This window comes from Paralichthys olivaceus, chromosome 6 (genome assembly GCF_024713975.1).
Source record: "Paralichthys olivaceus isolate ysfri-2021 chromosome 6, ASM2471397v2, whole genome shotgun sequence".
Taxonomy (NCBI): Eukaryota; Metazoa; Chordata; class Actinopteri; order Pleuronectiformes; family Paralichthyidae; genus Paralichthys; species Paralichthys olivaceus.
Window position 1 is genome coordinate 16,447,117 of NC_091098.1, and position 17,938 is coordinate 16,465,054.

General features: G+C 42.6%; 1 protein-coding gene across 13 annotated transcripts in view; it reads right to left on the minus strand.

The window, feature by feature from the left end:
* nav1a (neuron navigator 1a) overlaps positions 1 to 17,938 on the minus strand; it is an 83,036-nt gene that overhangs the window by 36,946 nt on the left and 28,152 nt on the right. For all 13 annotated transcript variants that reach the window (XM_069526027.1, XM_069526024.1, XM_069526032.1 and 10 more), the window contains 2 exons: positions 13,516 to 13,618; positions 11,761 to 12,093 (listed from right to left, as the gene is read on the minus strand). In XM_069526027.1, coding sequence (XP_069382128.1) covers positions 11,761 to 12,093; positions 13,516 to 13,618 — 436 coding nt within the window. The remainder of the gene's footprint in view (positions 1 to 11,760; positions 12,094 to 13,515; positions 13,619 to 17,938) is intronic.

A 17,938-nucleotide genomic window follows, 5' to 3' on the forward strand; every position in this document is an offset into this window, starting at 1 on the left:
AACCCATTAATGTTTGGACCTGGAACAGATGGCAGACCGAGGAATTGTGGAAATGTGGATGTAGAGATTAATTAAGTTTAAGGGACACACTTGCTAGAATGACCAAGTTTTATGTACAGTAAATGACCATTTCTAAGTTCATGTATCACTCATGAATATCATGCAACAGTCACCCAGTGTCTGGAGGAAATGCTGGTTAACAGTCAAACTGTCTGTGGCATAAATAAGCCTCAATCAGGATGTAATGAAGCAGGGAGGGTAAATGACTCCACTGTTTCTATTGTAACACAGTGTGTATTGGCTATTGGAGACTTGCAGAGGAATAGAGTGGGTATCATGTATCCACCCCCACCGAGAGCTCTGCCCCCCTCACAGCATCCAGTGGTGTTTAAACACTTTAAGGCTCTGAGTGGACCCCAGTGAATAGATCTGCCTGTCTGCTGGGTCAGTTTAATAAATGAATGAAGGGTGTGAAAGACAGAGCGAGGCAGTCAGAGGAGGGGGTGATGGAGATGATTAACGCCGTCTTTTCACTGGAGACAGGAGAGAGAAAATGGTGTGAGCGGCGGAGAAAGAAATAAGAATGCAGAAATGGAGAGATTGGAGAAAACACATCACTGACCCAAAGAGAGAGGAAGAGAAAAAGATCATTAAAACGTTCTTTTTAAGCACTGAGGGAACAAAGGCAGGATTATTCAGGCCACTGCTCATCCATACCATGCAGAGCCAGGTGGGCACAGAGTGTGTGTGTGTGTGTGTGTGTGTGTGTGTGTGTCAGGGGTCTGATTGGCACACTGGCATGGTGAACTGAGTGTGGAGCCGCTGCCATCGTTGTTGCCTATGTTACAAGGGAAAGGAAAACAGTTTCTATGTGCACACAAACACTTTCACACTCACTCACACGTGCACACACAATCCTCCCCAAGTCAGTGCGAGCTTAACTCTCATCCGAGTTTTTGGAAGGAGTCTCTGGACAGCTCTCTGCGTCGGTCTGGCCAGCTCCGCTTCACGTCCAGACATGCCCCCCTGTGTCTGCCTCTCTGTTTATTTGGCTCTCCTCATGAAGGAGCAGCTCCTCTGTCACCGCTACTCTCCTTTTCACCCTGTATCTGAGACCACACTGCTTGTTTTCAACATCGGTGTGTGTGTGTATGTGTGTGTGTGATGTGCAGTAGGACCAGTGTAATTAGGTGGTGATGTAACTGTGTAATGACAGTATACAGGAAGAGGTCATCCCTGTGACCCTGGGAACCTGTCACTCCTCTGCGGATGAAAGAGATGGGAGACCTGGGAAAGCTCATCCCCCTTATCAGAGCAGCAACACACACACATACACACACACACACACACACATAACACAGAACTCTTACGAACCCACATACTGTGTACAAACACACAGATCTTTTGCTCATCACACCACAACACTTTCTTTTCTCACTTTATCTTCCCATCCACACTCGTTTAACACATCGACATAAAGTCCTATGTTGTCCTCCAAAACTAAAGTCATCTATAAAAACCTGTTCACTTAATAAGAATTACTTAAACGTATCAATCTAAACTACGAAAAGCATTTGTTAATTAATCTTTGTGTCCTCTGAGCTCCTTACTGCTTTGAAGGGAGTGAGATTCAGCATTTTAATAACTTCAAGTCCATGTTGGCTTAGAGATCAATATTGAGACTAAAAGGCTAAAAATCTAATCAAAGTTCATTTAAAAATCGAGAGCTAGTAATAAACCTGATTGTGAGTGCTGTACCAGCAGTCGTTTGCTTATGTACTGTAGGCAGGCACACACTTTTGTCTGATTTCTTTACAAACAGCCTGCTCCCTCAGAGTCAAAGAGTCAGAGAGTAAACCACAGTTTGTATAGCTGCATGCTCAGTCTATTAGCTCACCAACAGCAGACCAAGGTTTTAAAAGCCCACAATACTGAAAACACATCACAGTGACACTCAGAACTCTACATCAAAGCCTGTATGTTCCAGTCTGAGAAGTTGCTCTCATGGTTATTTGAGGGACCCTCCATGCCTGGACCACCTAAAGCATCTAATTAGCCTCTTTCTTGGAGTGGACGCTATTGTTGAAGGTCTGCTCTGCTGAGGACAATGTGAAGTACTGCTCAAAAAAACTTGACTTCAAAGATGCTTCTTCTTTCAATTGACACAAAAGAAAGAAAGAAAAAACTGCCACCACAATAGAAAGTTGGAATATGGCTCAACAGGTTGCTGCAGCCAGTGCAACCTGTGTCTCCTGGGAAAGTAATGAGGATATGTTCACTGTTAGGAGCACCGGTGCACACGGGAAGGGATGAGATTAAGAGATGGTGTAATGAGGAACAACAGGAAGTGGGAATGATGGCAGGAGGGCCAAATAAGAAAAGTGTGTGACTAATGTCGAAAGAGCTCCAGAGAATAACACAGTGGGAGTCAATGGGAGGGAAGAAGGGTTAAGTCTTATGCGCAAACCCCCGTCACACCCCACTGTTAACTTCCAAGGCTCAGCACTAGTGTGCATATTGTGAGTGTGTGTGTGTGTGTGTGTGTGTGTGTGTGTGTGTGTGTAGTGTAGATTTAAGACGGCTTCAATCCAAAGCTTCTAAAAAGCTTGTCCTTAACCATGCAGTTTCATTAACCCCCTATAGAGGAAGCAAGAATGTATAAAAGTTGTATAGAAGTTAAGGGAAGGTATGAATGATCGGTGTGTGTGTGGGTGTGGTGTGGTGGGGGGCTGTTTTTTACTGTGGGAACCAATCATATGAACCTCACCATTTCCTCAAACTACTCTCAATGATGGAGAAAGTCATTCAACACTGAAAACGACCCAAAAAAACGTTTTGGCTAAATTTCCTATGGTTGTAGTAACCCATGCATAAAGATAATTATTATTATTTAAAAAAACAGATTAAGACACAAATTCAATATTGTCATGCAGACTAACATGCTCACAATGACATTACTGATGTCTGCCAGTAACGTTCTCAATGTTTTGAACTGATGGTGGCACAAGTTTAAAACTCAAAGGAAAGTCAAGGAGTGGCTATTTCATAAGAATCAATCAAAGAGTTGCTGAGGCATTTCACCCAGATCTAAAAATATCAACCTTAAGTTGTAAAGGATCATCCAAGTCATCAGCATCTGTCCTCTAGGGACCATAAACATCTAATCTATCTGATAAATGTGGAGCATTTTCAACATGGGACCAACAGAGCAGTCACTTGACACTCGTATCCCCAGCCATGCTGCTAAAGCGACTAAGAATTAAATAAAGCTCCACTTAAGTTACCTTGAGGATTTGCATAAAGAGCTAAAAATAAAGCCAGTAACATTTAAGATATCCGAGCGAATATTCACGGGGACTTTTTCTTCTGTATGAGGTATGATAATTGTTCACAGTGAAGTCATGATTATTCAAAGTAAGAGACGCTGACTTTTAAATGCATAGATCTTGATAAAAAAATATTTTTAACAATTGGGCCTTGGCGGAGGTATGCGTGCTACAGAGTATGTTTTTATTGCTTAGAGGTACCACAAACGTTTTTTTTTATTCGGTATATCTACCCTTAATATAAGTCATATTTTAATGCATTGTTCACATTAAAAAGTTGTAAGCCCACATGTGGTTTTTTTTCCTTATTTCCCAAATTCAATCTAAAGCCTTCCTCTTCACACTCCTGTGAGACCTTTGTTGACTGAATGATGTCAGTCGATATGGTTTATATCTGTTGGTTTAGCATCATGTTCCCCATCAGCTGTTGTTTTCAGGTCACTTTCCCCTTTTCATCTCTTCTGAGTGTGATTGAATCATATGAAAAGAAAATAAAGAAAATTAAAAGCACCTCCAGGAAGAGAAGGATCCTCCTCTCTCCTCATAGGAAATTAGGTGAAATTGGTCATCGGGCTAAAGCCGCGACATTTTGACCTCTGTAAGTTAAGAAGCTCCGCTCACACGCACACTCTCTCACTCCGTTTATTTCCCTTGCACAATCGCATTGTTGACATGGTAACATATCCCTCTGAACTATGTGGGGGTCCTGCTGGCACACACACACACACACACACGCACACTGTCATCATAAACCCCCTCTCGACGCCCTCTTGTCCTTGCAGTCTGCTGACCATGTCCTGAGTTCTCTTATTCTTTTCCAAACCTGCCATAAGAGGAAGCCAGGGATTAGCTGGGATTATACTGTAGCGTCTCCATAGGGATTTACCAGTCCTCAGCATTGGGGAGGGGTCTAGGCAACAGTAGCCGTGGCAGTGGGTGTTTGGTTGGGTGCAGGGTGGGAGAGAGGAAGCTCAAAGACATGTCCTTCGAGAGGGCGAGCATAGTGAAAGATGGAATAGGAGATGGATGCTGGGCTCCAGATATTCTCCTGGGGTTCTCTGAGGGGGCTGTGTGTGCGTAAATTGAGTAAGAGTCTCTGGAAGTTTCTCTCTTCAGCCCTTTAGTAAGAACTCCAGATAATGTTGAGATGAGCCCGATGTAACATGCAACAGATGCAAAAATAAAAAAGACAAAAATAATCGGAATATTTCAGGATGAAAAACAGGAGCCAGACACAAACTGCCAGACACTGACGAAGACTTCACGCAAGCTTTTGGTGATAAGGGCCCAATGCCAGTGTCTATGTGCTGTGAACAAAAACATGTGAGGAAGTCTGGACCGAAGTGTTCGTATAATCTCCAGAGGTCATGTCTGAAAACGACTGGAAAGAAGTAGAGAAAATTACAATTCTTGACTTTTTTTCTTCCAAATCAGAATGTGGGAAAAATCTGTCTGTGGGATTTAAGTGTATTTCCCAAAGCTCCCATCCAGAACATGTGTTTGTTGCTCAACATCAGTGTGTTTCACAATAATGAGATGGCCCAAAGTCAAACTAAACATTTCCACGGAGGCCGACAGGAGTAGAAGTCGAACATTCCTGCAACAACTGACTGCAGTCAACTCGGACATTAACACCAGTGTGTGCTTGTGTAATTCTACATTAATGCTTGCACGTGTGTGTAGGACAGACGGAGACGTGGATAGAATACTGGTGAAAAGGAAAGATGAAAAGCAAATATTGTCTCAAGCAAACAGTCACTGCTGAATGAACAGTACAACAAAGTCGGATTCAGTCACAGTTTGTCCCTTGTTTGTTTGTCTGGTTTTACAGTAAATTACATAGTGTCATGTAGTGAGTTAAGAGGGTTAATCATGAAAACCCTGTGGCTCAAACAGCCTCAGCAAACACAAGAGTAGAAAAGAGGTACATGAGGACATTGTTCTCGCTGAGACAGGAGGTGTCGGGGGGTTTCTAGGACTGTAAATCCCTTTGCAGCCCCATATGTTACTCTCTGTTAAATCTTTTAATGTGTTTGGATGTGTGTATGCTTGTATATGAGCGTATGGTGTGGGTGGGCGCTTTTCTGTGCCACTGTAGCAGACAACAGATTAATGTCATTATTGTTTGTAAGCAGCGTCCTGCTGTGACAGCTGGAGCCGGTTACATCATCATAAAGAAAAGTAGCCGGGCAGATAAACAATACTTTTAAATATAGTACTGCTACTAAATATGAATTAAATGTAATTATCATATTATGCAGATTACATGCATAATTAAATTAATATAAAAATGTTCTCACATGACTCATATTTAGAAACGCTCATGTGATGATGGTGAATGGCTCTGATTAGTAAAGAGACCACTGTGTGTGTGTGTGTGTGTGTGTGCGTGCGTACGTGCGTGTGTGTGTGTGTGTGTGTGTGTGTGTGCGTGTGTGCGTGTGTGTGCGCGTGCATGTGCGTGTGTGTGTTCTCCGCGGGTGTTCCCTCCAGTGTTTTGCCCACACGTGCTGGAACAAAGAAAGAGCGCACTCCTCCCCAGAGTCCAGTTCCCTCCGTAATGACAGCAAAAGTAATTGATTACACGCCGCACTGAGCAGAGACAGAGCCACAGGAGCAGCAGAGAGGCCCAGAGAAGAGCAGGTAGTGGCTGACAAGAGCAACACATGGCCCGTCACCCTCCTGAACCACACCTCAGTCTGCCTCTCGTCAACTTCTCATGTAGATCGCACCGTCTCTGACACACACACAGTCACTCAAAGAGAAATGATGCTGAGGAAGGGAGGAAAACTACACTTCCTGTAGTAGTAATGGAATAACACATTCAGCTCACACCCACTGTGAAAGTGAAGCTTGACTATTCTCTGAATACTTACTTATAATATTCATTAGTTATTATTAATCTTTATTTAAACCAATGGACTGATTGAGGAAGGCCTTCATATATAATCAAGTCGAGTGACAGAAATATACAGATATAGCAAGTAAAATAACACAGTGTATAAATAAGACACATATAAATACAAGAAACGATGCTTTTCTAAATAATTCACATTCTAGGAGTTGACGTTGAGCCCCTCAAACAAGAAAGATAAGTGACGTGGTTTGTTTTGAGTAAATCCAAAGATTTTTTGTGCAAATCTTTCTTGTGGCACTTTTTCAATTTCCACCTGTCTTATAAAACTGAAATGAGGCTGATCTCCAGCATTTTACTGATGTGAAATGTAAATTGAAAACTATCAAGTTCTGATAAAATACACCTGTAACAACTTTTTAAAACCTACATATACAGATTCCTCAGTTGTAGTCTGGGTTGTGTTGAATGTAACATGGCCCCAGAAGGTCGGCTGGAGCTTGAGAGGTTAAGCGGGTCGTCCCAAAACTAGAACATTGGTGGTCCGATCACTGGGTCTAGTCTGTCAGGGTATGATAGAAAAGTGTATGATGTATGACAGACAGAGTGGTTGTTAACACCAGAAAAGCCTGAGGACTAAGAAATCAAACTGTGGCACTTCATAAAGAGGGGACAGGATACCAAACCATCAGCAGGCAACTGAACATGGGGCTAAACACAGTTGACATACTACCAACAACAGAGGTCAGTGGCAGCCCTTGAAAAATGACACCACAAAGGGGTATTTACACAACCTTGTATTGAAATAAACAGACGAGTAAGTGCTGACTTACACCAGAAGTACCTGTGGTGTTTCAGTGACCGATCAGACAATGTGAGGGACACACCCTGAAGACAGCGTCCAAGAAGAAAACCCCAGCTCACAAAACTACATGAGCTGTCAAAGAACATGAAAAGAAGCCTGATGATTATTGGCAGAACATTCTTTGGAGAGATGAAACCCAGTTGTTTAGATCAGATGGCGTCCTGCCTGTCTGGGGAGGACCTGGCCTGGACCACCACAGGGACCACAGAACACTGACTGTGAAACCTGGAGGTGGGAGTGTGCTGATACATAAGGGTGATGACATTTATAGTGCATTTCCCCAAATACTGACTGGAAAGTGCTTAGAGCAGTCATCAAGACTAGAGAAGAACTATATAAATACAGACAGTTAACTGGACAGTTAGTCACAGTGCAAGATCTGGCTCTAACAAGAGGAAAAGCCCTGGGTGTGTCCACTGTGCGTGTGTGTGAGTGTGGGTGTGTGTGTACGTGTGTACGTGTGTGTGTGTGTGTGAGATACAGACATAGACACAGACAGACCAAGTGAGTGAGCGGATCTTTCACCTGAAACAAAAATCTGATCCAGATGTGGGAAGAGGAATTCATTTATCAGATGTGTCAGGCTGATTTAGGTTGTTTTGTGTGTGTGTGTTTCTAAGTTTTGGCCAGTAGATGGGGTCAGAGTATAGCAGAATTCAAACACAAACATGCACGTGCGTGCACACACACACAGAGTCCTGTTACACTTAATTCAAAATACATGCACCATTAAAAGATTACAAGGCCAAATATTTTATGGCAGAAAAGTGATTCCTGACAACACTCAACATCTCAGTTCCTTTTCAAAAAGTTCCTCTTTCAATTCTGTGCACTGTTCTGAACGCACATTAGCAGCTCACTTCTGCTTTTCTAGAAGGCACTTAATTCAGCAGACTCTGAACAGCTTAGGGGAGCTTAGTGTGTGTGTGTGTTTGTGTGTGTGTGTGTGTGTGTGTGTCTGCTGCCAAAAAAATATTTTCATAATTCAGGCGTTTAGTGCAGTGAAGCGGTGTAACCATGGAGACCGCGCGCTTACTAATGGGAGGTCGCTCCTCCATCCAGAAACAAAAGCGTGTGCGCCCAGCAGGGAAGAAAACAAGCTGCATGCACAACCAATGGTCGACACGTGTGTGTGCATTATCACTGCACACTATGATCTGTATGTAGACGTTATGGTTCATTCAGGTTTGTCATATTTACACAGACACCTCATAGCACTTTTTGTACGTATAAGCAAAGACACATTTCTGCCCTGACAAAGGTAGACAATAAAGTATTTTCTATTCTATTCACAGCTATTACACAACCTTTCAGAGCACAGTGCTTCACATAAGGAAGCCCCCTATGTATTGCAGCAGTGCTAAACTAATAAGTGTTGATCTCAAGAGAAAAAACATTGACGTTGGGAATTGTTGAGTTGGCTCTTTTCTTAAAGGTGCCTGTTTGTCTCTATTATGACAATATGAAGCTTCAGTCATCATTTTTGGGCACTAAATGGTGAAAGAACCTCAAACCAATCCATCATACAGACAGCTCTGGTATATTATCACCTTATAAAGTTGCTATAGCAAACAACTGCCAACTCAGACTTCAGACTGGGGATGTAATATATGCTGCAAAGAAAACTAAAAAGAAATCAATACACAGCGTAAACAATTCACTATATTGATCAAACTAAACAAACCTTTGCCAAGTCCCAAGAGTCCCCTTATGAAACCACAGTTAAATTCACTAGATCCAGATTTTTATTTGGATCTGCACCAAATTGTACAGACTCATAGATATTAGTCCCCTACACATGCCTGATTCTTTCCACCAAGAACTATGAATTATTGCCTGGGAGATTGTTGAAATGTTGAAAAACGCCCTATTACACAATGTTAAAGAAAATCAGTACGTAGGAATCTGTCCAATAGTTTTTGTGCAATGCTACAAACTATCAAGACAAATAAACAACAGCAGATGAAAATATAACCTGGCAGAGGAAACGATTAACTGAAAGAGTTAAAACTGTATGAAGAGCTGCAGATTTGTATATATTCACAGTCTACACCGCACTAAACGTCATTACTCCTTAGGACCATCTCACGCCCCCGCCCCTCCCTGCTGTTTCCTGGTGAGGGTGATGTGTGTGTGAGTGAGTGAGAGTGTGTGGGAGGGGTCTGGTTCCAGATGTAAGTGGAACTCTTCAGACAAGAAGAGGCCCCAGGTTTGAGAAGCACAGGAAACGGATAACTGACATAAAGGGTCCTGACTCAGTGTGTGTGTGTATGTATATAAGGTCTGTGTCAGGCAGGTCATGTCCCAGTCGCTGTAAACTCACCATTGTGTGAAAGTGATTCATGTGCATACAATATACAGTAACTGAGGTGAGTCACAGTGAGACCGACCATGACTCAAATCCTGCTCATCCATTCATGTTATATATCTGACTAAGGTTGGATTTATTGTTGTTTCCTTCTCCACTTAACACAACAAAGAGATGAGGAAGACAAAACCCAAACAAAGAACATGTGCATTTCTGATGCATCATGTATGCAGGGAAATCCTATGTATAATATATGTAAGGGTGAGACATGGTAGTGTAACGTGACCTCTGTGTGACAGGGGTGGTGCCTCGATGTATAATGGATGAGAATGTGTAATAAATGATGAGATAAGCGTGAGTAATCCAGCGAGGGGCTACTTCAAGATGAAAGGGTGGAGAGAGCAGTCAGACAAGGGGAAACAGCAACACCAGCCTGCCCTCTAGTGGTAAAGATATATTAGTCTGAAACTGCAGTCAGCATCACACCACGTCTGCACTAGAAAGATGTGTAACCTGCAACAAAGCCCAACGGAACTGTTCCCTTAAAATCAATTAAGCCGCACCAAATTCCAGGCACTCGTAGATATATGTTCCCTAAATGTGCTGGATTTTTTTCATTGAAATCCATGAATGATTCCCTGGGAAATTGGTGAATATGTAAAAAGAACATCCTATCTCACAATGTAAAAAAACATCCTGAATCCATCCCTTTGTCCGGATCTGCCCAAAAATGTAATCAGGTCTTTCTTGGCTCATGTCATATCCTTCCACTAAGTTTCAAGGAAGTTGAGTGTGTAGTTTTTGCATTATCCTGCTAAAATTCAAACAGACAATTATCTTGCTCAATGTATTTTCTTAAAACCACTAACAAATGTTTGTTTCCGTTTTGCCTCCTCACACAAAGAACAATACAAACCTGTTTAACCACTGATTGTAGGCCATGACCAGATACACAGTAAAGATATAGGGACCTGAACTGTGTTGCAATGGATTTCCTGGTGACTGCGGGTGCATTTTTGTGGTTACCGTGGAGATGTCAAGCTGTGGATGGATTTTCTTAGTTTGTTTTTACACACAAACACACATAATCATAGTTTATGATGAGATAATGTGTTTTTCCTCGAGTTGTTCAGTGAAACTTGATGCTGGATGTTGTGCCATACCTTCTCATATTGGGACAAGAGCTGCATGTTTTCCAAAACTAACGAAATAAAGTCCAAGGAACACAACTCAGACCATTCTTCAACAGACCCTCTGAACATAATGTCTTGTATTTGTGTTGTGTACTGATTAGAATTAATTACTGCATTTAATCCTGAAGGTTTATAGTCAGAAGGTGATGTGTTGTCCTGACAGAGCGATGGAGACAACTTACCAGCATGATCTCTCTTGTGACCTGTCCCTCTCATTCAAGATAAACAGCTTACACTCACAAAGGCACAATACACAATCTTATTGGTCATCTCGTCATTCCCAACAACAAGAACACGCAGATAAGCACACATTCCCATTAAGATGTAAAAGGATTGTGATTGTTCGGCTGTTGTCCATTATACAGCCGATAACAAATGAAGGTTACAGACAACGACACACGTTTTGTAAACTGCTCAGACTTTGCAGCCACAGGCAGCTGGAGGCAGCCATCTGTGATGTGCAAGCAGAGGTGTGTGTATGTGTGTGTGTGTGTGTGTGTGTGTGGGTGTGTGTGGGTGTGTGTGTGTGATCTGAGAAACGATACATTTGCAGATGTTCTAATTATAGGTGGGAAAAAAGTTTCAAGGACATACAGCACCAGGGTAACACCCTCCACACAACACAGCAAACATGCCAACGAACATTTCTAAAGCTGAAATTGATCTTGTTTTGTTTTCTGATGTGATCACAACATTAAAACTTTTGAATCCATGGCTACTTTAAAACTAAGCTCCTTCTGACTTTGACAGCTCTGGCTTAGGACCACACTGGTGAGACATAACGAGTAGGCAGGTCTCTGAAGACGTCTGTATACTAGCTCTGCCACGGGGGTTCTAGTGCATGGAGGCCCGCTGGCAAAGGCAGCAGGTTAACAGCTGAATATGACAGCATGATCTCTGGGAGGGGGCTCGACGATGGTGATATCATTCTCAGACTCTGCCAGAGGGCTGTTTACTGAATGTGGCAAAGCCAGCTGCATCGGGGGGGGGGGGGGGGCAGATGCTATGTGAGGGGGGGTTGTGATGCATTACAGAGCTGTGCTGCTAAATCACTATCCGCAGGCCTGACTGCAGCAGTGGAGTTGTAACAGTTGGCAGGATTCCCCTCACGAGGAATGCTAACCTCATTAATGACCGTCCATGTCATGAAAGGTGCTGCTAACATTGCAAAGGTGCAGCTGGGGTGCAAAACGCAAATGAAGAACACAACTCACCCGTTCCCCAGATCATCAATATCATCATCATCATCGTCTTCATCATCCTCATTCTGGCTCTTTCCGCCGAGGTCGCTGTCGCTGAGGTAGTCTCCCTTCAGCAGGGACGGGTCTGTGTCGTCCAGGGCCTCGATGAGTTGGATGCGAGAGGAGTGGCTGATCCGGAGGGGGATGTCCGACTGGGTGTTAGCTGTGGACGGAGCGTCACCAGCCTGCAGACGGGGGCTGGCTTGACCCTGGCGCCATGACAACGGAGAGGAGCGGTTCGAAAGACTGGAGACGGAGAAGGCGGCAGCTTCGTCGCTGTCGTAGCACATGGTCCCCTCCACACAGCTACGGGATGAAAAAGGAGGAGATGCAATAATGAGAATAAAATGTAGTAACAGCAATGATCTTCTCTAGAGCTGATATAGACATTTTTACCAGAAGTGAACTTCTTTAATTTCCTCTTTTTTTTTGCCGTAAGGCTTAGGAGCTGCTTCCTCCATTCGACCATCCTCACCCCAGCCTGCATCCTCCTCTCTCAGACAGACTCATTTTCAAATGTTTGGTTGGTATCCAGGTGCCTTTGTGAGTGTGTGAGTGTTGCATGCCTTCACGTTCTCTGCTCTGTCACTTTTGTGCGAGTCTACAAATATCAGCACTGATGCAACAATCTGCATGCTAGCTTAAGCAGCAGCACAGCACATCTTCTGTGCAGTGCCCGGCAGAGAATGATGAGAATTTGCATTTTTAAAGTTTCTGGCTCTAAAACAGTGAAGGTGATTTTGCCTGCTACAATAAAGTCAAACATGTCTGCAGGTAGAATACAGAGACACTTTCAATGAAATGCATCACCGCTAATGTAAAACAGGCAGGAGTGAAATGGAGTGAGGATGAGAGAGAGGATTCTACCCCATCTTGTTCTTTTCACAGGATTTCTGTTTTTTATGCAAGCAAAGCATATCAAAGAAGTTATGTGTAGATAAAACCATTTTTTTGCAAACCAATCCATTTGTTTGATTCATGCATTTCCCGCTCTAAACACTCAGAGGAAATATGATTTCTTATTTGCACAGGAAACTTCCGTAGGCGTCAAAGCAGAAAGTGTCCTCTGGGACAGTGGGGAGTAATTCAAGGTTACTACAGTACAATAAAAGTATGAATGGCGGAGGAAACGTATTCCAGCAGGGAACCATCTGCTGATTTGCTCTCTGTGCATGGAGCTCCCACTGAGGGACGGATGGGGGATATATGGCAGGAGACGAATGGACAGAGGGGAAGCTCCCAAGGACAAAACCTGAAGACGCTTGACACAGCTGCCATCAGTCAGTGACAGACAGGAAGCAGGGGAAGGGAAAGGACACACACACACAGGCTCATATAATCAGAGCATTATTGCGTGTCCTGTTGTGTGTTTGAATGCGAGGCGTGAGTGTGCATTTGAAGAGACAGCTTTGAAGTCAGTTCTGAGCTAATCCTGCTTCAGTTCTGTATTAACCAACACAGAAGGGGAGTAGAGCAGGATGAGAATGAAAGACTGACGGCTACTGGTCCATCAGGAATACTGATATTGATCTGAGAGAGACAAACAGGCAGTTAACCACCACACCCCATAACACTGTTAGAAGTGTCAATAAGAATCCGCCCGTCTCAACTGCCCCTCTCTTTACGTATTTACTATTAGTTTGTTTGCCTAACTTTTCTCTTTGTTTCTACTGATGTTGTTTTGTGTGTGTGTGTGTGTGTGTGTGTGTGTGTGTGCGCATTGCTCACCTGTGGCTGAGCTGCACCCCTCTCAGACTCGTCATGGTCTCCTCCAGGTTCTGTCGAAGGTCCAAAACATTTTGTACGGTTCTCTTTCTCTGCGACTCCGGGTCTGCAGGACACACACATACAAACAAGCACACACATGCACACACAGGATATTTTTAGAGATCTAGTGCCATGTTACATAGTCAAAGGACAGTGATTAAAAACACTTCTATACTATACATATATAATATGTATGTTTAATGATAATGGGTGTTTCCTAGGTGCTCAACACTGACCAGATTGATAATCCAAAAACACTATGATATTATCATGATAATCATATAATATTCAGTCCCTGCACCCTTGGGATTTAATCTGGTCATCACAACAAACCCAGAAACCAAAATCTGCAACAAGGGATCAGAATACTGAGGGTAAAGAAAAGATGTGACAGAATAGTGGCAGTGTGAGCTCAGTTATTTTTTCCAGATGGCAGTGGAGCACGACGAATGAAATATGATGGCAGACAACAGAAGTGTCCCAGACCACTCACATCACTTCTGTCAGTCTGGATCTATCTTTGCTTCCTTTCTAACTAACTCAGTCACAGCGCCCTGGTGCCCGCTCACTGCACTCTGCCCCTTTGCCCCTTGACTGTTCCACAGCAGACTAAACCTAAAGCCTTTGTCACTTAAACCCACCAGGGGACGCATTGGCATTTGTTTCACCCCTTCCTAATATAGTGTAATCTGCTCAGACTGTGTGTTTGTGTTTGTGTGTGTGTGTGTGTGTGTGTGTGGCCGATATTCTAAATCATCATCTACAAAACCAAAACAACTCAACCACAGTGACTTACACCTAAACTGTATCCCATGCCCTTGACTCCTGCTGCCTCCCGCTCTCTGGTGTGTATGTGATGAGTGGATGCTGACAAAAGAGTTATGTTGCTGAGTCTATTAACCCTCGAGGTTCAGTTCAATAAACCATTAGAAATATGCCAGCTGACTCCCAAATTAACACAGCCAAAGGTTTTCTATAACCCCGGGACAGAGTAAGACAAAATCATCATTGAATTAAGAATTTTTCAAAAATCTTGTTATATTGCTCAGTTTCTGATTTTCAATCAGTTTTATGGATGATTGACTTTTCAGCTAGCACCCTCTCTTTTGAAAAAACTAAAAACTAATAAATACTGTCTTTGTCAATATCCTTGAAAAGAAAAAATCACAAACAACCCTGACGTCACACACACACATTTACAAGCACCCCTCCTATGAATGAGTCCAGCTGGCTAGTGGGGAGGTCAAGAGGAGGAGAGGCCATAATGAGGGAGGACGGCAAATCATGAGCTGCCAGACATGTCGATCTCAACAACAGCTGCACACTTAACACTGTTTTCAAACACCCCATACACATATGCATGATGGGGCACGGCACACGCATTCACATGTTGCAATAAAATGAATATAAAAACAATAAGGAATATAAAAATAAACCTTTGTTCTGCAGAAGCACTCATATGACTTAACTGATGTGCTGCGTGGAAATTCAAGCTGTAAACAGATGCTTTTCAGCTTAAAACGTTCAGTTTTGTTGTATAAAAGGTTTAGTAGGAACAAAGAACCCCTGCAACACGTCTGACACACACTCAGACACACGCACACACACAGACTTTAATTGGCCGATTTTAATTATCCTAAACGGGAGCTTTGTTTAACATCGGCGTCAAATTGATTAGATACGGTCTGCCTGATTGTGCATGCGCCTGCGTGTGAGAGAGAATAAGTGTCTGTAATAGACTTCCTGCCCCGCCTCTACCCTGGCCCTGGTGGTCCCAGCTGGCATGGGGAGGGGGTGCATTGGCCATCGTAGCGGTGGGGGAATTACGAATGCAAATATCCTTGTCAGCCCCAGCAGCTCCCCAGGGGTGTGGATGAATTACACTCATCTGGTTTTAACTGTGAGTTACACTCATCTGGTTTCAACTGAGTGTAGTGCTTGTGTGCACATGCGTGAATGTGAGGGAAGCTCCACCTGCCTCTTCTCTTGACACACACTCCAGCTCTGAAGAGACTGTCAAACCAGCTGATGAGCCTAATGGCTCAGTCAGACTCTTGAATTGAGAGCCAGCATGTTGGAGTGAGTGTTATTGTTAAGTGCGTGCATGAGATGCATGTGCAGGACAAACTCTGCTCTTTGTCAAGACAGACAAAAACTGACAAGATCAAAGAAATGGAAAGTTATGGGTATAAAGGAGCAGAGTCAGAGGATATTGTATTTTGGCATATTGCTTTAAAAATGTTAAATGTCTATAAAAAGAATCACTTCCTCTTGATGTGGTCACAAGCCCTTTAAACTGACCTCTGAAGTAGCATCAAAGTTAGAACTCGTTTAAATCCACAGGACAAGTTTAGAAGAATTTCATACAGCAAGATTTAATGTCAAATATGCAAACGTAAATCCTTGAGAATTGTCTCGTATGAATGATGTAGCATTTTGCTGCCTGGCATAACATATATTTTAAATGATTATCCTAATGTAAGATTTTTTTTTATTGTGAAGCAAGACAAAACAAAACAGGAAAACAAGTGAGACAGTACAAAACAAGACATGAACAGAGACTCAGGATTGTGTGTGTGTGTGTGTGTGTGTGTGTGTGTGTGATTCCTGTGTGTATAGGTGCAAGTATGTTGGTGAACAACGAGGGAGAGTGGTTAGAATCTGAAATAAAAATAGGGAAGAAATTAAAACTGAGAAGTGAGAAAAAAAGTTGCCTTGCCTGTAAAGGGGGTGGGATGCCCCTACTACCACCATCCTCCTAGAGCTTCAGCAAAATATTTCAACCAACACTGTACTTATCTGGCTGAGGATACACAACAACGGCATCACAAATACATGGTTTAAACTGATAAGGCTGATGGAATAGAATGCCTGTAACTTCTATTCAAAGAGAATGTTATTTACTACATGGGTTTGTTGGTGACTTGTTCTACAGGATGGTGCACGGAGGACTGACTCAAAATAAACTATTCATAATGGAGCGTGACACTCAGTGTGACTCATTTATGTATTTTTCATAGTTTGAGAACAACAACTGGAGAAGAATAACCAGGAAATGCTAGCTATGTATTTCTGGGACTTTCTCGACGTTAAAACAAAAGTAGATATTTCCAGCCTTGTTCTTTCAAAGAAGAGGAAATGATGAGTATTGCATGATGTGGACGTCTGATGAACAAGAGAGTGAGTGAGCAAACAAATGCGTGACAGAGACTGTTGTCCACTTGGCATCCTCTCCTGGTTCACTTGACTCTGCTCGCAATTAGAACAGAAACAAACTCCCCAAAGATACACTAATGGCTCTGTCCTTGCAGGAGTGGTTGTGTGTGTGTGAGTGTGTGTGTGTATGGTAATATCACATCCATCTTTGACAGCATGGTTTTCTGTATTCATGCATCTTCCTGTACAGCAGTGTGCATGTTCACCAGTAATCTCGAGCTTTGGTTTTTCAGAATATGAATGAAGGTTTTGGAAATGGCTCCTGTTTCTATACTTTCTTTTCTTCCCTCCGGAGTTCATTTGTCCCTGTCCAGTCCGTGTGTGAGCACATATGTTAGTGTCACTGGAACTGTCCTCGGGCTACACTGAGCTTATCCCATGATAAATGGGTGTGGTTGAGCATCGCTGGTACTACACTATAAAACTTCTGTATCTTAAAAGATGTGTGTAAAGTAGAGACCAACGAATAATATGAGCTTCTTATATCGGTTTCTCATCTATATGCTAATATAAAAACTTTTATTTAAAAGAAGCAACAGCAGAAAAAATTTATATTTCTGTTTAGATTCTCTCTCTCTCTCTCTCTCTTTGCTTTTATTTGTATTTATAATTGCTTATAATTAAGTTTATGGTCAAGCTGGTAAATATCAGGTATTTCAGAATCAGAATTTTGTTTTACTTTCCATCGGAACCAAACAACCATATTGGTGAGTCAGTCTGTGTCAATCATACACTTTCAAGTGGCTGTTTGTTTGCTGCAAAGACAATCATTACTGCATTCCTGACAACTGATGTAAAAGAATCTACAAACAGGATGCCAGTAAAACCTTTGTGGTTTGTGTTGTTGTTTCAGTGTCGTACTCTTTCTTAGAAATATTTCATTGGGAGAAAAAATGGAACGGTGAAACACTGAGCATGTGAAAACCCAGATATACACTGATCATAATGTGTATATTAACATGCTTATACAGTGACAGTTTACAGGTTATTATCTCTTATCTTACTTAGCTTGTCTACTGAGGCTGGTTCTCTCATTCATTGTTTCCTCACGCCTCTTTTTGCTCTGATCACATCATAGCCCTCTGTTGACCTCAGACAGTTTGCAAAACAGGAAGCATTACAGCATACAGCCATTTCTGCACATCTGGACAATGCGCACAAACACACG